This window comes from Papaver somniferum, unplaced genomic scaffold, assembly GCF_003573695.1.
Source record: "Papaver somniferum cultivar HN1 unplaced genomic scaffold, ASM357369v1 unplaced-scaffold_10, whole genome shotgun sequence".
In the NCBI taxonomy this organism is placed as follows: domain Eukaryota; kingdom Viridiplantae; phylum Streptophyta; class Magnoliopsida; order Ranunculales; family Papaveraceae; genus Papaver; species Papaver somniferum.
Window position 1 is genome coordinate 2,054,525 of NW_020618825.1, and position 25,391 is coordinate 2,079,915.

General features: G+C 36.4%; 1 protein-coding gene across 1 annotated transcript; it reads right to left on the minus strand.

Moving 5' to 3' along the window:
- Window positions 1-11,870: 11,870 nt before the first annotated feature.
- Window positions 11,871-12,846, minus strand: LOC113326876 (high mobility group protein B1-like). Its single transcript, XM_026574544.1, has 5 exons — window positions 12,814-12,846; window positions 12,634-12,726; window positions 12,434-12,529; window positions 12,073-12,292; window positions 11,871-12,031 (listed from the first exon to the last, which is right to left on the minus strand). Exons 1-5 carry the CDS (start codon window positions 12,844-12,846, stop codon window positions 11,871-11,873), a joined length of 603 nt encoding a protein of 200 aa, XP_026430329.1.
- Between the last annotated feature and the right edge of the window lie 12,545 nt (window positions 12,847-25,391).

Here is a 25,391-nt window from a genome sequence, read left to right on the forward strand (position 1 = left end):
TGATGCTGTTAAGGGAGATAGCCTATTACAAAGCGTGATCGAGAAGATGACGAGATCTGGTTTTTTGATGATGTTGTGATTCGTCGATTTTGAGAGAGAGAGAGTGAAAGAGTGATTTGAATTTGGGCGGGATGAAATGCGCCATATATCGAAAATGCATTGGGGTTTGATGTGAGTCTTGAGCATCAAAATCAGCTGGGAGAGCACTCGACAGCTCTGAGTTGGATCATGAACTTGAACAAATTAACCTAAGATGCGCCGGGCTCATGTTCTTCTTATTTCAGTTCAATGATTTGGACTTCCTCACAATTATGTGGACGCGGTGGAGCCATGTGGCGGCATAAGGTGGAGTTATTTAAGAATTATTTTTTGATTTTCATAAATAAAAAAATAAGAAGTTAACTTATAGCGTGTTTGGATTTCAAAAAAATAGCTTTTCCACAAGTAGAAGTTAAAAGTAAAGATATTTTGTTTCATAAAAAGTTGATTTTTTTGTTTTTGGAGTTCTCTGAAATTACATGAAACTAACTTTTTGTTTTTAATTTCTATAAGTCAAAAAGCTATTTCTGAATGAGTATTCAAACATGTCATAAAGGTATACTTTTCGGAATGATGTCTAGAAACAAAAATGTGATGAACTTTTTGCGAAGTAAATAATTTTTACTTTTGCCTTCCGAAATTGATTTCTGATTTTGGAAAAGTATACGCATTTTTATTTCTGGTATCCAAAATTTCCAAACACCCTTTTAAGGTTCTTCGAGAGAAAAAAATAAAAACATATACAATGGCGTTAACGTTGATTTTTGGGGAATGGATGGGATTAATCCAATTATTCTATTTATATTTAATAGGAAAGAATCATTGAACCATTGAGTTTAAGTCAATTTGAATACATTCATTTGCCCCTGGTGGATATGAGTTATTCCATTCCTTCCTAACAAATAAAGCGACCAAAAATTATCTAAAAGAGTAAAATTATTGGAGTCGTGGTGCATTTCTAATTATCAAATGAGTCTAACAAATATAAGTCTTCATCATATTATTTTCTTTATTTTTTATATTTAAGGGAGTTTTTCTTCTTATTCATGACAAAATAATGGTTTGGTGGTGTCTCTAAGACCATGTCCTATCATGGAAGAGGAAATTCCCATAAAATCCTACGCGGTAGCTTTTTTGTGACATGTAAAGCAATAAGTGAAGACCATATCCCATTGAAAATAAACTTAATCATTTTTTTATGCAAGGATACAAATCCCTCAATGTAGATGGACTAAATCGAAATGAGCAATTTCATTGTCTCTAGACCATTTGATTGCCTCATAAAAGCGTTCTCCCAATTGTTGCGTCGCGTGAAAAAAGATGGTGTGGATTGTTCCACCATTGGGTTCTTGTAGAGTACCGAAGTATCTACTTCGCTAACAAATCTGTTACAATATTTCCTTTTTTTACGATTATGTAGAACCTAGAGTTATTGCGACAAGTAATACAATCAATAAATCTAGCGAGATGCTAACTTCCATAAACATTCTTTTTCTTTAGTTTAATGTATGTTAAAGAAGGTTAAAGCATCAGGATAATACTAACTCGGTTACTTCACCATTCATTTTGCAACTATTACGAAAAATATGGCACTAAAATGATGAATCGGTCTGCTAAAAATCTTAATTGCACTTATGGTAGGTCTATTTGGAAAGCTATCACGAAATGTATATAACTCCAACTCTCCGAAGCTTTTTCATTTTAAAGTGCATAAAGGCGTGCATGTTAGATTCTGGCATGATATCTGAATTTTTGGATCTTCTCTGAAAGAAAGTTTCCAAATATTTTTGCGTTTGTTAGAATTAAGACTACAATTATTGCATAAATGTGTTAGTAATGGTGTTATTTGGAGTCTGAGCATTCTGATGTAGGACATCTTACTTAGTTAAAAGGTTATTATCATTTCCTTAGTATTTGTTTTTATTTAGAATTCTAATATTTTAGGTATCTAGTGGAAACCTATATAAACGGGCATAGAACTTATCTCTACGTACAATCTTGTATCAAACAATATTATTATCAATCTTATTATTTGTTTAACGGTTTCTTTTTTATCTTTTCTTAATCTCTTAGAGCGACTGCAATGGTACGACTAAACTCAAAGATCAAAGACCAAAAAAAAAGACTAAATATGAGTTTAATCTGTATTGTGACGTTATGGGGAGAAGACCAAATTTGGTCGCGCGTAAAACAGTTTTACGCATGAAGACGGGCGGAAGTATTAGTTACGTTTCATTTCTGGGCGGAATTATAAATTACGTTTCAAACGGGCGTAAATATAAATCACGTTTGTTATCAAGCGTAAATAAAAATTACGTTTGGTAAGGGGCGGAATCTTAAATTCCGCCCGTTGATCAGACGGATTCCAAATGACCGCTCGAAGAAACGTAAAACTAAATTCCGTCCGAGTTAAACACGGTCACACAGCACGTGTGAGATCAGACGGGCGGAATTTTGGTGTCCGCGTGATGAGTTGTACGGACGGACATCTTCTGTCCGCGTGATGAATTTGTCAGGCGTAAAATATTATTACGCCTGAGACGGGCGTAACCAAAATTTCCGTTTCATTAGGGTTTAGGGTTATGGCGTACTCTCCTGTCCGTCCGATCAAATCGGGCGTAATCTTAATGAACCGCACCTTCCACCAATACCGCCTCTCCTTCCCAACCACAACCCATCTCTTCTACACGAGTCTTCTTCTTCTCAGTTCATTTTCTTCCACAGTTCATATTCTTACACAGTTCATATTCTTGTTTGCTTCACCGCTCCTCTTCAGTTCATATTCTTCTTCTCCATTCCCATCTACCAACCGTACAGATACCCTAAAAACTCCACAAAAACCCTAAAAACTCCATTATAAGGTATGTATTTTCTACTTTCTTTATTCAATTTGTGTAATAATAATATCATGTATTGTATTTTTTGTTCGAATTTATTTCAATTTGTGTAATAATATGCGCAGGTATTGTATTTTTTGTTCGAATTTATTTAGGGTTTTTACGTTGAAAATTGAATCAGACTTTATTACTAATTGGATATTCATATTGGGTTAATCAAATCTTATTAAAATTGGGTTAATCGTAATTTAATTTAATTTTTTGTTTTATTTAATAGTTATAAATATTAATAATTGGATAATTATTTTTTGTTAATTTAGTTACGTGATTTAATTTAATATATTTTTTTGTTAATTTAATTTCGTAATTTAATTTATTTTTTTGTTAATTATAAATAGTTATAAATATAGTTAATTGGATAATTATTTTTTGTTAATTTAGTTACGTGATTTAATTTAATTTATCTTTTTGTTAATTTAGTTTCGTATTTTAATTGAATTTTTTGTTAATTATAAATAGTTATAAATATAGTTAATTGGATAATTATTTTTTTGGTTAAATTTATGTTTATGGAATTTTATGATGTTGAAATTTTGTTTGGTTAAATTTATGTCTATTATGGTTCGTGGATTGGTCTTTTAATTATGAAATTGTATTTAACATGTTTGTGCGTAGAATGAACAAGTTTATATCGAGGTTTAGTGGTCGCCAAAAGACCAACAAGAGACAAAAATCTACCGAAGCTGATTACAACTTAATCTCTACCGGTCAAATTGAGGAGGTCGACGTCCCCGGGTTAGGGAGGTTTCCTATAGTGGAAGATGATAAGCCGCACGCTACTGAAGACATTACATTTTCAGACGCACCAACATTTAAGTTTAAACATCGTGGATGTCTGGCATCGGTAATTCATTATTATAAATTTATTTCAATACATTGTCCTAGAGTTAAATATTTGATTGAAAAAGCGGGGTGGGAAAAATTGTTGAACATAGAGTGTAACGTTACCCAACATGCCGTTGTTGATTATATTGTTGAGAGGTTTTGGGATACAACCAACACGTTCCATTTTCCATTTGGTGAGATGGGGTTCACGCCATTAGATTGGGTCATGTTAACTGGACTGAGTATCGGTGATGGTTATGTAGTTCCGTATGATTCGAGCCTATACCAATTTGACTATGTCCGTGAGAAGATTTTTCCGGATATCACACAGGGAACAAGAGGCGCGTCGTGGATATCAAACTCAATTACAATTACATATTTAAGCTCATACTTCAAAGAAGATAAGTTGGTGGCGGCTAATGAAGATTCTCTCCTCGCCCATAGAATAGCAATTGCCTTTTTTATGTATGTTTTGGGTCAATTTTTCTTTCCTAATGCAAAGAACTATATTGATGCTGGATGGTTAGCTGCTTTCGAAGAAATTGATAAAATACAAGACCTTGACTGGGGCGGTAGTGCCTTTTCGAGATTGTATGCAGGTCTCCGACAAGCTTGTAGGAAACAACAGAAGGCACTAAGCGGGCCCTTCCAAATATTAGAGGTATTTTGGTAATCGATTTTATTTTAATTTTCAACGTAAAGTATATTTTCATTTAAGTTTATTTCCTTGGATATATTAATTTGATTCATTAATTTTATGGACTAGTTTTGGGGGTATGAATACCTAGGCATATGTCGACCAGACATCTCAATGACCGGTAATGAACAGAAATGGCCTGTAATTTCCAGATGGAATGGAAGGAGGTGTCAGAATGATATTATTCGTTGTAGGATTTTACTGAATCAGCTGACGATTGACCAAGTGACATGGCACCCATGGGAATCATACACCGACGTCCTCAGTTCTGAGATGGGAAAGTCTGCTAGGAAGCTGTCGGACTCGAGATGGATATTTTCTTGGAATGGCGTTGTGAGTTAGACATGATTTTTTATATTATATCATTAATATTAATCGTCAATAACATAGTTTTTTATTTTTCGTTATTTATCTAATTAATAACGTACTCACTACAATTATATTCCCTTTTTGGTTATACAGCATAATGTTTATTTAGGAGAAAGATGTTGGAGGCAAAACCATCCCTCGTTTGCTGTTCCCATGAGACTACATGTAATTATTGGGCATTTGGGTGATGACCAAGCAAAACTCCTGCTAGCGGACGGTTTTGTTGATGCAACCGAGGTGGTGCAAGTTGTGCAGTATGAAGTATATTTAGAGTATTGGAAAAAGGTTACTAATTTCAGAAAATATGTGACACATCCTGATTGGGAGGTCCAAACATTTGGGTACAGCGGTGACTTCTATTCTACCGAACTTGGAAAACCAGATGAACATGTTCTTATTCCACCGCAACAACAATTATCGCCCGTAAGTGTTCGTTCAACTTTACATTGCTTATTTCAAAAAAAAAAAAAATCTCATCTATCTCATTTTTTCATGACAGGGCGATAGTTATGCATTATTCCAAGAATATGCTGATTTTACTAAACAATTTCGAGATTTTACATTACGAGAAACGAAAGATAGGATGGAGTGTCTATTAGCGAAAGATGAACTTATAGGAAACCAGAATAATAAGATCACGGAATTGGAGTATCAACTGTCTCTTTTCCGAACGCCACACACCATCCAACCTTCCATTGGATTCGGCGCCTTTTCCCCCACATTGCCCCCACAAGTGTGGAGTTCTATGAGTCAAGGATCATCTTCAACGTCCTCGGTCAGGCCCATTCCGAGAACGGCTTTTATCCCACCGCGATCGGCGCCTCCGGATACGGGAAATGTTTAGCCGGTGATGACTATTTATATGGTTTAGCTTTGAATTTATTATGTTATTTATCTTTGTTATGTGTAGTCATACTAGACATTTATTATGTTATTTATCTTTGTTATGTGTAGTCCGTGAGTAGTCAGTTCAATTCTCAATCAAATTTCTATCAAATTTCAGCGAGTGGTTATTTGAATCCTTTATCAAATTTCAGCGAGTAGTCATTTCAATAGGCAATCAAATTTCAGCGAGTAGTCAGTTCAATACTTTATCAAATTTCACCGACTAGTCATTTCAATACGACAAACACCTCACTGACAAACAATTTACAAAATTTGTCAAATACTTTATGTTATTTTATTTATTAAAGTAAGATGTTACAAAATGGAAGCATGTGATCTCCGTCACTCACTCTATAAATACCAACACACCTCTTTTTACAATCACACACTTATTCTGATTCGGATAGAATATGGAAGCATATGAGAATACCGCTCACTATTGTTCTTCTGTTTCATCTTCTTCTTCTTCTTCTAATAGTAGTTTTTATTCCTCGGATGATGATTCAATAGCAATTATGCAAAATAACATGGCCGTTAGTATGGGAGTCCTTGTTACCAATTCTAAATGGCCTCAAACTCGTATCAAAATACCAAGAGATCGTGAGACTGGTGCTGAACTTCTGTGGAACGACTATTTTTCTCCGTATCCAAACCAACCACCTAATGTTTTTCGCAGAAGATTCAGGATGCGTCGACAATTGTTTAACAGAATAGTGGAAGGTGTTACAGCCGAAGACAGATATTTTGTGCAAAGGCCCGATGCGTGTGGAGTTTTAGGATTAAACCCTCATCAAAAAGTAACTGCAGCGGTGCGAATGTTAGCTTATGGATGTGCGGCAGATGCAATAGACGAGTACTTACGCATAGGCGAAACCACGGTGTTGGAAGCAACTCGGAGGTTCTGCAAGTCGATTGTCAATGTGTATGGGAAAGAATATTTGCGTGAACCTACGGCTGGTGATGTTGAGTTGTTGCTCAACCAAAACAAAGATAGAGGATTTCCAGGGATGATAGGTAGCCTAGATTGCATGCATTGGAAATGGGATAAATGTCCGTCTGCCGAATCAGGGGCTTACACCGCGTATAAAGGGAGCGAAAGTATCGTGTTGGAGGCGGTGGTGTCGTATGATCTATGGTTTTGGCATGCATTTTTTGGTATGCCAGGCTCTAACAACGATATTAATGTGATGAACCGTTCATATGTTTTTCGAAGTCTGGTCACGGGAAAAGCACCACCGGTGAACTATGTGGTAAACGGTCATTCTTATGACATGCCGTATTATCTAGGTGATGGAATATATCCAGAAATTGCTACTATTATTATGGCGTTTAAACATCCGCTTGGTAGGAAAAAAGAGATATTTTCAGCGATGCAAGAGGGTGCAAGAAAAGACGTAGAGCGGGGATTTGGTGTACTTCAACAACAGTTTGGAATCATCAAACAACCTGCTAGAATGTGGAATCCAGATGTGCCTATATCATGAAAACGTGTATTATCTTACATAATATGATAGTCGAGGATGAGCGTCTACCCGGTGAATGGCCACATGTTTATGATCATCGTAGCAACCCGACACCGGTTAATATATAAGAGGCAACAGTGAGGAGTTTTCCCAAATTAGAGCTGAGCAACGCCGACGTCATATGCGCAGCAAAGATAGGCATATTCGCTTGCGCGATGACTTAATCGAACATATATGGGCAGAATATGGGAATTAAAAGGTTGGAGACGAGGACAAAATATTGAATTAAATGTTGTTTCCCATATGAAAAAATTATGTGATTTTATTTTAACGAATAATTTTATTGAAATGTATTAACTCTATTTCATATACTCATCACTTGGTAAATTAAAGTAAGATGTTACAAAATAAGTTAAAGTTGATTAAATTAAATGAAGATAAAATTAAATCCCAAATATTACATAATAATACGACTAATGACAAAATTAATACATATTAAAACGTAAATAAACTACTAAAACTATTATCACTTATTATTAGACTTAATACTTAAGGTTCGAACTATCCCGTTTTGACGATTATAATTGGCTCCTTTTGTCCCGTACTATTAAAGCCTTTCGAAGTTCGAAGTACTCCTTTTGTACATGATCCAATTTGGAAAGATCCATCATCATGATGCGAAATTCATCGTCTGCGACCTCCTTGGCTATTTTAGCCGCATGCTCAGCTTGTTTTTGTGCAAACTCGGCCTTTTTTTGTTCCATCTTGAATCTTGATTGTTCCCGGTAATGAGAATTGAAATTTTCTTGCTGTGTAATAATTATTCCCATCAATTCCTCTTGGCTGTGGATTTCTCTCGCCCGGTTTTCTTCAGTCGTTTAGCTGCTTTTTTTCCCATCTGACGAAGGTATGTATTCTCTATGTCTCCTTTATCTGTGTCGTTACCGGACTCGACTTGAGTGCCATCTTCCTCGGTATTCACGCTACTATCCAAATCGTGCGTCGTATCAAAAACAAAAGTCGATCGACGATTATATTTTATATTTTCTATGACAATTGGGTAGCACTCTTCGTGCCTAAATTTTCTTCCATGATTGCATTCCTTAAACCGTTTGTTTACTTCTTCGAGCTGTTAATGTTTTTAAAAACAATTAGGTTCATGGGCATCTCAATATTAGAAAATAATTGTTTCAAAACAGAGAGAATACTCACGGTCATTTCCGGACCCCATCCCGTATGATATTCACCTTCCACTTCCGCCTGTTTTGCCGAAAACAACGCCACTTCTTTACTTATTCCCTGAAATCGTTTTTGCCAGGAACTCCAAGACCGCTCTGGTTTATCCGGTAAATGAGCTTCAATATCATCCTTGATACGAGTCCACAACGCAATCTCTGATTGATCGGCTCCAACGCCGGGATCTTGAGATATTGATAAATGAATTTTACACATCGTGACATCTTCGATTGTCGTAAAATTTGGACCTCTTGCTATTCGTGGTGTTGACATTAAAAACGATTCGATGAAAATTTCAAAATGATTTGAAATATGGAAAACTATTTTTTCTTCCTGATACTATTTTTTTGTTGCCGAATACAAACGAATGATATGAAAATGTGAAAGGAATTCATCTGGTATATATAGGTATAAAATAAACCCGTTATTAACATTCAATTTCAAACGTTCGAAAGATAAAAATATCTTACCAACGGTCAAAAATCTGCTACGCAATCTCCAACGCCAACGTTCGAAAAATTTATCATTCTAACGTTCGAAAATTTTCATTTCATGTTTCATAACTTTGATGAGGCGTAAATAAAATGTCCGTTTGAGAGGGGCGGAATTTTGGTGTCCGCCCCAGAGAGGCGTAATTTTGGTGTCCGCCCCAGAGAGACGGAATTTTGGTGTCCGCCCCAGACAGGCGGAATTTTGGTGTCCGCCTGGCAACGTGCGGAATTCTTCTGTCCGTCTCATCAGGCGTAAATTTATGTTACGCCCGCAACAAACGTAAATTTAAATTCCGCCCCACCAACATACGTAAATTTGGTTTACGCCCGTTAACAAGCGTAAATTTATGTTACGCCCAACATCAAACGTACTTTAAGTTTACGCCCGACTATATCAGAATTTGGGATTTGGTCGCGACCATATTTGGTCTAGAATTTGATCTTTGGTCCAAATTTGATCTTTACTCCGTCCCACTGTGTTAGGATCTCATCCCATAAATTTGGTTATACTCGCCCACTGTGGATGCTCTTATGGAATATCTCCTATTTCGTATCTCTTTCTTCCTTCGGATCTCCAGTAATCTATGCATTACATTCTTCCACCTATCCTTCTACATTACTTAGAAGGCTTAATCAAGTTGCTAGCACTAAGTTGATTGTTCTCTCTGGAAAGCTAAACTTGTGTTTTTTCAGTTATGATAGGATGCTATTGAGTGGATTTCACAAGTTCAAAAGTCCTGTGTGTGATAAGTTGGTGGCGGATGGAGATCAATTGCATATAGTTAACATATTTAAGCAATTATTGAGACAAAATAATCCCCAAAATTGGTTCTTTCTTGTTCAGGTTAATAATTTATGACAGACTTCCAACTAAAGATCTTATGTGCGGAAAAATAATTGATGCTTCTGTATTGCTTGCCTTTTTTGCAATGCTTGTGGGTCCAGTTCTCGTGTCTTGATCCACTGTTCTTTTGATCAACAAGTTTGGGTTACTTTTCAAACTAAACTTAAAATGGATGTTATATATTTACAATGCCTTACATTATGATTATAACTTGGAACTTAGCTTTGAGTGATAAAAGCGAGGACCTTTATTTGGAATTTGGTTCCGTTATTGATCATGCATGTGGAGTATTTGGCGCAAAGTAAATGAAAAAGTTTTCGGAAAATGGGTCATTTGTCCAAATATTTTTAAAACATGGTTCTAATGGACGAGTAAAAATTAGTATGGGTGAAATAGACACCAAAAAAATAGCAAGAATGAAACTGGATTCATTCTGGCTAAAACTTAGAAAAGAGTGAGGATGAAACTGGATGCATCCTGATGTAAATTAAAAATAAGAAAAAGTATTTGAAAATGGGTAGGATGAAACTTTTCACATCCCGGCTATTTTTACAGTATCAAAATTTACATGTCTTTTTTCACCCAAAAATTATTGATTTTGGTCTTTTTAACCAATTTTGTGAAAAGTTTTCAACCGCCAAAGTACATAGTTTTTCAAATGCAGTCTCCAACAATGAAAAACACATTCTGTTGTGTTGATATTCCGTTGTCAAAGAGTTTGAAGTTGTTAACTTGAATGAAGTTATGAAAATGGTGGAGAGTGTATTTTAATCATGCTTAAAATGGGTGGTAGCCTGTGTTACCCCCCACCCCACCGGTACCCCCAAGAAAAAAAATTGTTTTCTGTACTTTTTATTTTCTGCATCTTTCTACAGTGGTATAAATCCCCTGCACCCTCTCTCTTTTAATCAACAAGTCTTCTTCTTTATTGTTGAAAAAAAAAAGTTATCTCCATCAAATTAAAACCTACTTTGTTTTGACATTGTGTAATTTTCTCCAACCACTCCTCAGATAATGGACAAGTGGTCATTTTGCAAAGAGTTTGTAACACGGTGACTCTTTTGGGAACCAAATTAAAAAAGTGTGACTGTTTCGGATAATACCCGCTAGTTTTAGAATGGCAATGATGCTTTGAGGCAAAAGCAATGCCAAACAAAAGGCAGTTTTCATGTGTATTCCATTTACAATAATAAGACCGTGTTTGGGAACTCATATATCCCAAAAGGTTATACAAACTCCTTTTAGTTACGCCTGCAAAAGATTAAACGTTAAGCTTTGGGTCAGGCTTAGGAAGTCGAACACCAGATACAAATCCATTCACTACAAGAAAACCGGTCTTCAGCGACAAACACAATACAGATGCAAGAGATCATTATTAAACGCTACAGCCCTCCAGCGGCAAAAATTATGTAGTCGCATCGGTGTCGGTAGAAAGTATGTGTCTAGAGGTTCGCAGCGACACTGTTGTCGCTCGAGATGTCTTGCTACAATACTCAGCGGCTGTAATAATAGGCCGTCTTACGCTTCCGGCGACTGCTGCATTTCAGTCGTATGGTTGTAATTAAAGATATATAGCAAGTAATGTATCATTAGTTGCACAATACTCACAAAACATTTGCTGTGACTGATTAGCGGCTGCCTATTTGTTGAAGCACGACAGGTTCAGCGACTACACCTAAGTTGTAGCACAAGGGGTTCAGCGATCGCATTTTTATTGAAGCATAAGAGATCGAGAGACTACATGTTAGTCATGGCAGAAAAGGTCTAGCGGCGGCGTATATTTTGAAGCACGAGAGATTAAGCGACTACAGTCACGTCGTAGTATAAGAGGTTCAGCGATTGCATTTCATTGAAGCATGAGAGGTTGAGCGACTAAATTGTGGTCATGGCACAACAGGTTCAGCGGCTGCATATTTGTTGAAGCACAAAGGGTTGAACGACTACACATAGGTCGTAGCACAACTGAAGCCTAAGAAGTTCAGCGACAGCATTTAGGTGTAGCAGGAGAAAGTCCACGACTGCATTTTGGTTGAAGCTCAAGAGGTGAGGAAGCTACTGTTAGCCTTCAGAAAATACTCAGTCTTCAATTTATTCCTCATCCTCTCCTGCTTCTTATACTCACATTTATTCCTCATCTTCTTCTGCTTCATCATGCTGCTCCAACTCCTCGTCATTCCTATACTGGCCATCCTCCATATTTTCTTCTTCATCCTCCGTTTCTTCCTCATCGTCTTCTGTTTCACTATCTTCATTTGGATCCAGTGCAGAGGAGCTTGACCTAAATTCTTTAAAGCCACATTCATTAGGTTGATGAAATTTGACCCACTCTTTTTCATCCTCTCTATTTTCCTGTTTGCAGCATCAAGTTGTTCTTTGACTGCAGCCAATTGTTCATCAGTTCTGGAATAATAGGTTGGAAGAGCAGCTTGCTTTCGACGCCTTTTACGACCAAGCCGACTAGAATCAACAACTCTGTTATATATTTCTTCCAACGAGCAGTCAATCTCCCCTCTTTGCTTCTTCTCAAGCAAGTCATTCATCTCCTTCTACACCAAAGAAAAATCAAACCATTAAAACAAAATATGAGAATACAAAATAATTTTTTTGTATATCAATTAGCGAACAATATAAACATGGATAATGAATCAACCATAACACAGGATCGTTAACAAAAGTTAAAAATATACCTTCCATTCTGCACATACTGGAGGAAGCTTCTGATGCGCATCTTTATGCGTCTCATTGAACATCGTCAAAGGATCGATAGCTAGACCTTTTACCCTCTTTCAAAATAGAAAACGGATGTGTACAAGTAAATAAGATCCCACGATAAAATAAATTTTTTGAAAGAAAAAAAGACGGAACAAGTTAAGCATTTTGAGTATACCCTTTCAAATGTCTTTCTTGCAAAGCTCTCACTACCATTTGTGTGGTTTAGAGCTTGTCTCTTTCTCGCATCACTTTCCCTCTTCGATCTTGTCTATGAAATAAACAGGAAAATATAATTAAACAGAAGATTATAGACTTTACAAAAATTTAAATTCTCATCGGAACCAAACATTATTACCATGAATTCAGGTTTGCTGAAGTATTCACACATGTCGGGCCAGTCTTCTAAGTTCTCACACTTTTCAGGTTTGTTATAAATTTAAAACTTAAAACTAAAATTCGGAAGCAAAATTAGAAACTATTACCAAAATGCCGCGACATTGAAGTTCCAGACTCATCATTGAGCTCGTGCGGAGCGTTTGAACCTGCTGGTGAATGTTCAACATTCTCAGGTGAAGGACTAACTGGTCTTGAACTTGTCGACCTGCTTTGACCAGTATATGGGTGACCTACATTGAGGTCAGGCAGCCAACTAGCTCGTGAAGGATGTTCCTGACGATGGATATTGTCAGCTGTAGGCAGTATTGGAGATAATCTTTGACTATTTTCCCTACTGCTTGGTCCAGAGAGAGAGAGAGATCTTGTTGGTGTAAGATTCACTTGTTTTCGGCGCTTCTTGTGCCTTGGTGCAGGAACATCATAAGCCCCTTGAGAATAAAACTGAATCGGTGGGCCTTTTTCAACTTGGGATTTGCGCTTCTTCTTTACTAATGCTTGACTAATTCACATGGCCAAATAAAATAATTAACAAGGTTAAAACTACTATGTAGGGAATAAGATATACTTTAAAGACATCTTCAAGCACTAAACCAGGTCTTTGTCCGCCAGTGAATGATACACAGGGTGCTACTTATCATCCCGAAGTTTGCAAGTTTAGTTTGATTGCTCGTTGGGACAAAAAAGAGGCAGAGAAAAGTGAGAGATATAGAGTACACCATAATTAATCAAGTCGCCAGATTCACTACTTCCAGTTTTTATTACAAGTTTACCAGGCTCTCCCAAATGTACACAAAATTTTTCAAAAGAAAAAATCTTCAGATCCAACAACATACATAGAGATACCACTCTTTTGGATTCTGTTCTCTTCTGTCACTAACGTGGTGGTTACAAGATAACTTGGCTTTTCAATTGTACACAAAATATACGGGTAGTCTATTTTATTCTTACTGGAAAGTTAAAATCAATCACAAAATGAGATGACGATACACAATATAAGTCAACACCTGAGCTCGTGGTTCATAGATTTACGGGTAGTCTATTTTATTATAATCCAATGAACCAAGTTTACGGTTTCATATTCATCAATTTTGATGATGTATCATGCTAAGTTTGAAGTCAGAACCCTCTCAGAGCTTCGTGGTTCATAGATTATATGCCATTATACCAAGTTCGAAGTTCAAATCGACATTGAGCTTCATATTTATCGATTTTGATGATGTATCATGCTAAGTTTGAATTCAGAACCCTCTCGGAGCTTCTTGGTTCATAATTTGTATGTTGTTATACCACATTTGAAGTTCGAATCAAAACTAAGCTTCATATTCATCAATTTCGATGATGTATCATGCTAAGTTTGAAGTCGGAATCCTCTCAGAGCTTGGTTAATAGATTATATGTCATTATTCCAAGTTTGAAGTTCGAATCGACATTGAGCTTCATATTTATCGATTTTGATGATGTATCATGCTAAGTTTGAAGTCAGAACCCTCTCAGAGCTTCTTGGTTCATAATTTGTATGTCGTTATACCACATTTGAAGTTCGAATCGAAACTAAGCTTCATATTCATCAATTTCGATGATTTATCATGCTAAGTTTGAAGTCAGAACCCTCTCAGAGCTTGGTTCATAGATTATATGCCATTATTCCAAGTTTGAAGTTCGAATCGACATTGAGCTTCATATTTATCGATTTTGATGATGTATCATGCTACGTTCGAAGTCAGAACCCTCTCAGAGCTTCTTGGTTCATAATTTGTATGTCGTTATACCACATTTGAAGTTCGAATCGAAACTAAGCTTCATATTCATCAATTTCGATGATGTATCATGCTAATTTTGAAGTCAGAACCCTCTTAGAGCTTCGTGGTTCATAGATTATATGCCATTATACCAAGTTTGAAGTTCGAATCGACATTGAGCTTCATATTTATCGATTTTGATGATGTATCATGCTAAGTTTGAAGTCAGAACCCTCTCAGAGCTTATTGGTTAATATTTGTCGATTTCGATGATGTATCCGGCTAAGTTTGAAGTTACTTCATGACCTGTATGACTAGTCGAAATTACTTCATGACCTATGTAACTAGTCGAAATTCAAACCAGAAGCACAAAGAGAAAGCACAAAAGCACAAAGAAACACACCAATTATCGAATTAATTCTTCATTTTCCCGATTCATTCTTATGTATTTTTTGGATTTTTTTATATCAGAATGTCGATAACAATGTCCTAAATTTATTAATTTTTTTTTTAATTTTTTTTCGTGTCGAAAGTTCATAATTAAACCCAATACATAAGTTTGTATTAGCACAAAGAGAAACACACATGCTTCTCAATCCGTATGAGCATCCAAAATACAATCTCAACCGTCAAGATCTTTTCTTAATCCGTATGAGTGGATCAAACGAAACGTAGTCCATTGGATTCACTTTTTTTTTCTTTTTTTCTCGAAGCATTTGTTTATTCACCAAATAAAGTAAATATTCCATATTGTGAAAATGATCATATTACCCTTGCTGGAAATAAGTGCAACAAATATTATGGGGATTGTTAAAATAACCAGACTACCCTTATCAGAAATAAGTAAAGTGAATATTCCAAACCGTGAAAATGACCAGACTATCTTTATCGGAAATGAATAAAGTAAATATTCCAGATTGTGAAAATGACCATATTACCCTTATTGGAAATAAGTGCAATAAATATTATGGGGATTGTTAAAATAAACAGACTACCCTTATCAGAAATAAGTAAAGTGAATATTCCAAACCGTGACTAGCCTTATCGGAAATGAGTAAATTAAACATTCCAGATTGTGAATATGACCATATTGCCTTACTGAAAATAAGTGCAATAAATATTATGGGGATTGTTAAAATGACCAGACTACCCTTATCAGAAATAAATAAAGTAGATATTCAAAATTGTGAAAATGACCATACTACCCTTATCGGAAATGAATAAAGTAAATAATCCAGATTGTGAAAATGACCGTATTACCCAAACTGGAAATAAGCGCAATAAATATTATGGGGATTGTTAAAATGACCAGACCACCCTTATCAGGAATAAGTAAAATAAATATTCCAGATTGTGAAAATGATCAGACTACCCTTATCTAATTTACCAAATCCGATATATCACCTCCTTCTCATTCTTCATTACACTACGGGAAAAATATACATCTACAACTGGAGATTTACAACACTTCGCTATACATCGTAGAAAGTCCTATGTTTTACAACTGGTTTCAAAGGAAGAGTTGTCGTATATCATCACTACCAACCCTTAGGAACAAGGGGTTGCGCTAAGAAAACAAACGACAACTCCTTTAGCAAAACTGTTGTGACGACATTTAGGTATAACAACTTTGTTTCATAAGTGTAGTGACTTAACCTATCACAATTCTCAAAAGTGTTGTTGAAGAACACAAAAATATGATAATGAAAAATACGTTAGAGGGGAGATTCGAACATGAACCTAATGCATGGATGTCTAGCTCATTAACCATCCTTACAGTTCACAAGTTTAGGTTTTTTTTTTTTTAATAGAAACGTATAACAACACTTACAAATGTTGTTGAAGTTAAAATATAGAATGTGGGAAAAAATGAGGTTTGGGGGATTTGACGGCCAGGTTTCGATCTTGGATCCGGGTACGCATACAATATGCAGAAATATGATTTTTTTAATGTTTCTTAGAATATCTCGAAGGAATCTTACCTGTAAATGGATGAATTCGTCGTTCTTACCAAGTTTCTGACTTATAGTAGTCAACTCGCGGCCAGGTTTCGATCTTTGAGCCCGGTATGCATACAATATGCAGAAGTTTCCGACTTATAATGGTCCACTCGCGGCCAGGTTTCGATCTCGGAGCCTGGTTCAATGTTGAATTTGTGGTTAAGGTTTCAGGGGATATTCCGATGGAATCTTACCTGTAGATGGGTGAATTCATCGTTCTTACCAAGTTCTTGCCTTATAATAGTCCACTCGCGGCCAGATTTCGATCTCGGATCCAAGTCCAGTGTCGAAGTTGACGAATTTGAGGTGTGTTTTAGGTTTGGGGGAATATTCTAATGGAATCTTATCCGTAGATGTGTGAATTCATCGTTCTTATGAAGTTTCCGACTTATAATAGTCCACTTGCGGCCATCTTTCGAGGTCGGAGCCTGGTTCAGTGTTGAATTTGTGGTGTGTATAAGGTCTCGGGGAATATCCAGATAGAATCTTACCTGTAGATGGGTGAATGCATCGTTCTTACGAAGTTCCCAACTTATAATACTCCGTTCGCAGCCAGGTTTCAATCTCGGATCCAGGTCCAGTATCGAAGTTGACGAATTTATGGTGTATTTTAGGTTTTGGGGAATATTCTGATGGAATCTTATCTGTAGATTGGTGAATTTATCGTTCTTATAAAGTGTTCGACTTATAATAATCCACTCGCGACCAACTATCGAGCTCAGAGCCTGGTTCAGTGTCTAATTTGTGGTGTGTTTAAGGTTTCGGAGAATATTCCGATGAAATCTTACTTGTAGATGGGTGGATTCATCGTTCTTACGCAGTTTCCGACTTATTGTAGTCTACTCGCGGCCAGGTTTTGAGCTCGTAGCCAGGTTCAATGTCGAAGTTAACAAATTTGTGGTGTGTTTAAGGTTTCGGAGAATATTCCGATGGAATCTTAGCTGTAGATGAATGAATTCATCGTTCTTAGGAAGTTCAAACCGACATTGAGCTTCAAATTTATCGATTAGATGATGTATCACGCTAAGTTTGAAGTCAGAACTCTCCTAGAGCTTCATGATTCATAGTTTCTATGTCGTTATACCATATTTGAAGTTCGAATCGACACTGAGATTCATATTTATCGATTTCGATGATGTATCATGCCAAGTTTGAAGTTAGAACCCTCCTGAAGCTTCATGATTCATAGTTTGTTTGTCGTTATACCGAATTTGAAGTTCGAATCGACATTGAGATTCATATTTATCGATTTCGATGATGTATCATGCTAAGTTTGAAGTCAAAACCCTCCTGTAGCTTCCTGATTCATTGTTTGTATGCCTTTATGCCACATTTGAAGTTCGAATCGACACTGAGCTTCATAATTATCGATTTCGATGATGTATCTTGCCAAGTTTTAAGTCATAACCCTCCCAGAGCTTTTTGGTTCATAGTTTTTATGTCGTTATACCATATTTGAAGTTCAAATCGATACCGAGCTTTATATTTATCGATTTCGATGATGTATCATGCTAGGTCTGAAGTCAGAACCCTCCCAGAGCTTCTTGGTTCATAGTTTCTATGCCGTTATACCATATTTGAAGTTCGAATCGACTTTGAGCTTCATATTTATCGATTTCGATGATATATCATGCTACGTTAGAAGTCAGAACTCTCCCGGAACTTCATGATTCATAGTTTCTCTGTCGTTATACCATAATTGAAGTTCGAATCGACTCTAAGCTTCATATTTATCGATTTCGATGATATATCATGTTACGTTTAAAGTCAGAACTCTCCTGGAGCTTCATGATTCATAGTTTCTATGTCGTTATACCATATTTTAAGTTTAAATCGACTCTGAGATTTATATTTATTATTGATTTCGATGATGTATCATGCCAAGTTTGAAGTCAGAAAACTCCTGGAGCTTCATGATTCATACTTTATTTGTCGTTATACCTAATTTGAAGTTCGAATCGACATTGAGATTCATATTTATCAATTTCGATGATGTATCATGCTAAGCTTGAAGTCAGAACCCTCCTGGAGCTTCCTGATTCATAGTTCGTATGCCATTATGCCACATTTGAAGTTCGAATCGACACTGAGCTTCATATTTATCAATTTCGATGATGTATCTTGCTAACCCTAGTTGAAATAAACCGAAAGCAAAAAAAGAAAGCACAAAAACACAAATCGAAAGCACAAAAAAAGAACAAAAACACACACGAAGAGCTTCATATTTATCGATTTCAATGGTGTATTCTGAGAACCCGAGTCTTCCAGTGTGAACTAAAGCTACTTCATGACATGTATGGATAGTCGAAATTACTTCACGACTTATGTGACTAGTCGAAATTCAACCCGGAAGCACATAGAAAAAGCACAAAGAAAACACAAAGAAAACACACTTTCCTTGATCCGTATGACAGTCTTAAATCAAATCTCCACCGTCCAAAGATATCCCTAATCCATATGACCATATTTAAATCAAATCTTGGCCGTTTAAAGATAAGTATATAAAAGATCACAAGAAAATTTCTCACAGTTTCTTCATTTTCCTCTCTTATCTTCGTCTCTAACCTCATCTTCCGCCTCCCTTGCAAAAGAAAACCCTAACTCACCACATAATCTATTTCTCGATCACTCTCTTATGTAAAAAAACTTACGGAAGTTGTAGATCGGTTCTTTCAAATTGCAATGGCTTCTTTGAAACTCATTTTCTCTTCTTATTCTCTCTTCTTTCTTCTTTTTCGTTCTTGTTCTCTGCTCTTCTTCAGTTGAAAATCGAGAGGTGAAATTGAGGTATGGCTTGAGGAAATTTAAATCGTGAGGATGTATAAAAGAAGAAGGAGTTGGTGTTTCTGTTAATTATGAAGAAGATTGAGTCCTGTTATGAATCGAGAACTAGGGTTTTCTCAGTGAATCGTTAATTGAGTTAGAAATGGAGAAATTAAAGATGGGTTTTGTGAACACAGTATGATGAGGAAGTTTTAGTGATTGATGTGTGAGTTTTAATGAAGATTAGAGAAGCTAGGGTTTCTGTTCTTTCCCAAAATAGATATTAGGGTTCTTGGATGTAATTGAATCAAGTGACTGAAATTGAAATTGAGGTTTTAGGGAAGGATTAGAGATGGGAATGTTTGATTTGAAAAATTAGAGGCCGTGGTGGTGGTAGAGGCAGAGGAGGCAGAAAAGGAGGAGGTCGTGGTAGTGGTGGAATGAAAGGTGGTAGTAAAGTGATTGGGTACAAAGTCTGGAATCCTTTTAGATCAAAGCTTGCTGCTGTTGTACTTGGTGGTGTTGACAATATTTTGATTGTAAGTATTATTTGTGTATAATGTTTGGGATTTTTCACTTTGTGTTTTTAATTTTTTTTCTTTGTCATTGTTTTAACATAATGGTGTTTGATTTGCAATTTCAGGTACCGCCTGAGTTAGACCTAGAGGTGGTGCTAGTGGAGGAGGAAGAGGTAGATGGAGTGCTAGTGGTGGTGGTAGTAGTGGTGGTGGTGGGAGAAGGACTTATGAGCCAAACCCATTTGATGTTGCTGACAAATTTGCTGAATTAAGTGCTACTGAAATTGAAGGAGGAGAGGAGGGTATCTAGAGAGTTGTCTTGCCAGGTGAAAATTGCTAAGTTCTTTGTTTGAGTTTCTGTTTAATGATTGTTATTAGTGATCTGGATACACTTTTATAATTTCTAATTACTCATTTTTGGTTTTGTGGTCCTGTAGATACATGATGAAGCGAAAAAGTTCCCTTATCAGACTGGTGTTAAAGTCGTTGTTGCATATGGTGGAGCACCGATGCACAAGCAGGTTTGTTGCTCGCCCGCATACTTATTTTGTTTGTATTCACTGGCTATGTTAGTTGGTATAATTCTTTGAGTATATTTTGGCAGTGCAGTTGATTTTTTTCAGCATTTTAAAATGTCGTATATCACATCATTTGTAGTTGTACTATGTTCTTCGTTCACACACATACAGGAGTTCCATGTTTTATTTTTTTGTAGGTGCATTTGATCTTAAGTAGTGAATGTGGCTTTTTTATTGATTGTCCATGGATTGAGTCTAACAATCCATAATTATAGCCTATGGTATTGACATCTGCTAACTATTGAGAGAGGCACTGCCTGTTTTTTAATTGAGGCGCAGTTGCTCTTTTCTACCCTGCCGTTTGTTAAATACTATGAACATCTGTGTGTCATCTATAAAGCAAATAAATTTGTTTGTTTCAGAAGAAGATTTAAGTCTGAATATTTTAGAGTAGCTAAAGATTATAAACATTAACCTTGCAGTACTTGCACAGAACTGTTACATTTTCAGCTCTAGTGAGCTTATTAGCTTAAGCTCGAGTTTGTTTCAACTTCAGATCTCGCTTATGGCTTGTGTGAGACAATGACATTACAAAGTTTTGGTGGAATATTTTTTCTTTCCTTCACATTTTTTATTATTGCATGCCTTAACCCTGTTGCAGTTTCTTTGTTAATGGTTGGTCAAGTGCAAATATGGGTTTTAAAATTGTGATATGTTTGTTTGAGCGTGACCTTTTCTGGTTGTGCAGGGATGCCATTCATGCTAGAGATTTAGAACACCAGCAGGCATGGTCTCGAGTTCAAAGTCCATAATCTTAACTGGATGAACATGGCTTGGAGATCTGGTTTACAATCTCCTATGCGTTCAAGAGATGCAACTCCAATACAGACACCGCCTGTCGTTGAGCCTTGGTGCCGAGATATTCTTATTTTGTCTACGGAATGTCAACTGATAGTGCATGACTTTTCACAAAATCTCAAGGATGTGGTGCAGCATCAACAAAAGGTTTGTGTGAAAGTTTCTTATGTGGGGAAAGAGGAGAAATTAGGGTTATGAAATTGTATGTGTGAAGGTTTTGGAGCCTACACTGTATGTGTGAAGGTTTCTTATGTGGATGATGCTCTTGTCTACCAAGCTACTTCAGAAGTCAGAATTGTTCATGATGCTGTTTCAAATTTTATCACATGGCCCAAAGATAGAATAATCTACCAATTGACTTCTTAATCTTTTGTGATCTTTTTGGAGACTTAACTTTTGGTAACAAACATATCACTGCCACTTTTTTGTATGTTTTGTGTATATCACATTGGTATGTGAATGCTTTAATTCTGGGTTTGGTTTAATTTGAATGAGTCTTTGAGTTTAATCCAATTGTTTATTTACATTTCAGTTTAATCTAGTTGTTTCTTTACATTTCACAAATAGTAGTGACAAAAGTGAAATATATATTCTGAAATATGGGTTTGATCTTATTCACAAGTATTGTAAAATAGTTTATTTACAATCATAACTATGTGTTGTCCAGGATAGTCCTACTACACATAGTATAGTTGTATCAAGGTACTTCTACAATGCTAACAAGTGTACTAACTGTAATATTCACAATACTAATAAGTGTTGTGTTAAAAATTTCTACGATATGCTACTTATGTTGTCCACGATTTTTCTACAATACAAGCAAGAGTTGTGTTAGGTTATCAAAAAAAAATCGAAAGAGAATCACAATATTGACAAACTATTGTCGAACCATGAATCACATCACCCTTTACAACACTTGTCAACCATTGTAGAAAAACTTGGACTTTCTACAATACCCCCGTTCCACAATGCATGAAATGGAGTTGTCGTAGGAGGTACTACAACGCTTATCTTGTGTCGTCAATGATGATTTTTCCCGTAGTGTTAGTCGGTACACTGTGGTATCTCCGTTAGAACCGAAGAACCGAGAGAAGAAAATCCCGGCATGTTAGAGTGAAGATTAAAGTGGGTGTCGTGTTTACAACAGCTGAGAGAAGGAAATCATGGGTATGTTAGAGTGAAGATTAGAGTGGGTTTTGTGCATCGGTGAAGTGTAAGTTTTTATACTTTCCCTTTCACGTATTTATTCTGCTTTTGATTAGTATTTGATTTCGATTTCAACTGATTTCTCAAGTATTTGATTTCGATTTCTCTGAAGATCTATTTTAACCTTGTTTAAATTCTGTTTAATTTGTTCATATTTATGTTAATAGATAGGATCATGGACAAGAGTTGGATGGGAATGCCCAGGAGAGGGACTAGGTACAAGGCTGGAGTGGAAGAATTCCTGAATTTTGCGTTTCAACACATAAAACCAGGGGTCGAAAAAATTCGGTGTCCATGTACTCAGTGCAATAACAATTTCTCGGGTACTAGAGCTGAAGTTGAAGTGGGAGGGAATTTCAGAGAATGCACAACTAAATGAATGCCCGAAATGTCTGGCTTCTGACCAGCCGATTGTAGACAACGAGGAGGGTATTGCAAAACGAAAAGGCAAGATTGCTGAAAAAACACTAAGGTACTTCCACTTGATTCCAAGACTTCAGAGATTATATATGTGTTCAAAGACTGCTCCACACATGACATATCATAAAACACCCCTTGTCGATGATGATGATGAAGCTATGAGACATCCCTCTGATTCGGAGAATTGGAAAGATTCTGATCGTCAACACCCGACATTTTCATCAGATCCGCGCAATGTGAGGCTTGCATTAGCAAGTGACAGGATGAATCCATATGGAAATATGACCAGTCCTCATAGTATATGGCCAGTGGTATTGATCAACTATAACACACCGCCGTGGATGTGCATGAGAGAATCAAATTTCATTTTGTCTATGATAATTCCGGCCCCCAAGTCACCTGGAAACAATATACATGTTTATTTGCAACCAGGAATTGAAGGAGTTATGTGTTAAAGGTGTTTGGACTTACGATGCTGTCAAAAAAAGAGTACTTCTGGTGTCGTGCGGCGTTACTTTGCACTATTAATGACTTTCCTGCATTAGCTATGCTCTCTGGATGGAGTACCAAGGGGAAATATGCTTGTCCGTGCTGTGGACCTGACCCATGTTCAAAACGATTGAAAAATGGAGGTAAAAATTCTTCATTACCCACTTGCTAATTCTCTAACATTTTGTTTATTAACACTACAAGTCAAAAGTGGTGAGGTTATATAACTTCTTACAAACTAGTTGACCTCTGTTTTACGGATGTTGGTCTAGAACATGTATAGTGGCAACATTGTGTTGCTTAATTTGTTGTGGAGATATTGATAGCATGACCAGTACTGTCTGGCTTTGAATCCTAGGCTGACTCTGAGAAATAATGCTAGTAGTAGTTGAATTCACGAGTTTAGAATGATACTTGTTTCTATGGTTGTTGGGATTCTTATTTAATCCAAATCTTGACTGTGAAGTAGAAGTAGTTCAGATCTTTATGTTCCGCACTTCATTTTATCTTGTTCATGCACTGAGAATATATATAATATTTCTTGAAACGTTATCTGTAGGTAAGTGGTGTTACATGTACCATCGACGTTTCTTGCCTCCTGGCCACAACTGGCGCAACTTGAAGGAAGCTTTTAATGGACAAAAACAGAAACGGGGGCCACCTAGGCAAATGACGGGGGACGCAGTTGGTGTAGGATCGAGACAAGAGAGGAGAAAATAACGCGAAAGCAATAAACAACTACATTGATAATAATTCGGTGTATATAAATTCTCATGGCTCAATAACCTATTTATAGTTTAACAAATTTGACGACTACTCAAAACACTTTCCTAACATAAACCAAACTCTAAATAAAGAACTCTTCTAGCACCTCACCTTGTTTCTCAAGATAACACTAACTTCTAAATATAATCTTGGTTTATTATTTCCAACATGCTTAATTGAGACTGTCACACTTAAGAAGTGTTCCAATTCTGTCACAACCTTCTGTCACGCTTCCGTCACATATTGTGACTAACTGTGAGATCCTTTGTCACTAACTGTGACTGTTCTTCAGCAACAATCATGCTTCTGTCACCAACTTTGTAGTAACGACGGGAAGATCGTCTTCTTTTCCGAAAACTTAAGACGGAAAACTCCAATCACGGAAGCAACCCAGCTTAGTTTCTTCACAGATATGCTTGATGAAATCTCACATAAAGCTCCAACTAAGTCGCACCCAAAACTTCCTTTCCTGCTCGCAATCAAATACATCTTCAAACTTTTGGTAAACAACCAACGTAATACAGCAGCAACAACTTTCCTTGTTTATCACAACTTCTAAACCAAGTTCCGACCCTTTTTTTTACGCGATCACACATCAACAAAACTTTTAACTTCGAACCCTTGTCCGACCATGTTTAACTTTTGTTTTTACTTTCTTTTTTTTTCTTCCCAGTAATATGTCCATTAAACTCTCCCTGACTTTACCTTTTCAATCTTCCTTCAAGTCCCTACGAACACAGCTTCACACGCAACAAGTCACGGAAAAATAACCTAAGATAGCAGTAGGCCTTACGCCTTCCTTCTTGACTTCAAATTCACGTCATAACCCTAACCCTAGCAACGCCAGCACAGTACTTCCTTGCTGCTTTCACGGCTTTCCTTGTTGATTTCTAAATCTGATGATAGTCTTCATTAATTACCACCAGCAGCAACCTCATGGCATCCTCGAGCAATCCGTAGCATCATCAGAATTAACAGTAGACATCCTCCTTGGTTGTATATAGATTGTTGTATATAGATTTCTCATATAGCTCTGATACCAATTAATGGCAACTGCAAGATGAAACTTAGCTTATATAAAGACAACTCTCTTTATTGATGTTTAGAAAATCTCTCAAAACTAAACACAAGCTCTAATCTTGCTCATATGATCAACCACAACTTTGGTGATCATATATATATAAAACTATGAATTCCTTTTCCTAGTCCTATTACCTTATTACATGTCTTTCCTTTTCTTAGAACTAGATGACTTCTAATT

What these genes read in the sequence shown, in the direction of transcription:
- LOC113326876 (XM_026574544.1), bottom strand. Translation starts at nt 12,846, where the DNA reads ATGTGTGAATACTTCAGCAAACCTGAATTCATG. An exon ending in CAAGAAAGACATTTGAAAGG is followed by an intron (nt 12,530 to 12,633) that starts GTATACTCAAAA and finishes CTATTTTGAAAG; the next exon opens with AGGGTAAAAGGTCTAGCTAT. An exon ending in AATAGAGAGGATGAAAAAGA is followed by an intron (nt 12,032 to 12,072) that starts GTGGGTCAAATT and finishes GTGGCTTTAAAG; the next exon opens with AATTTAGGTCAAGCTCCTCT.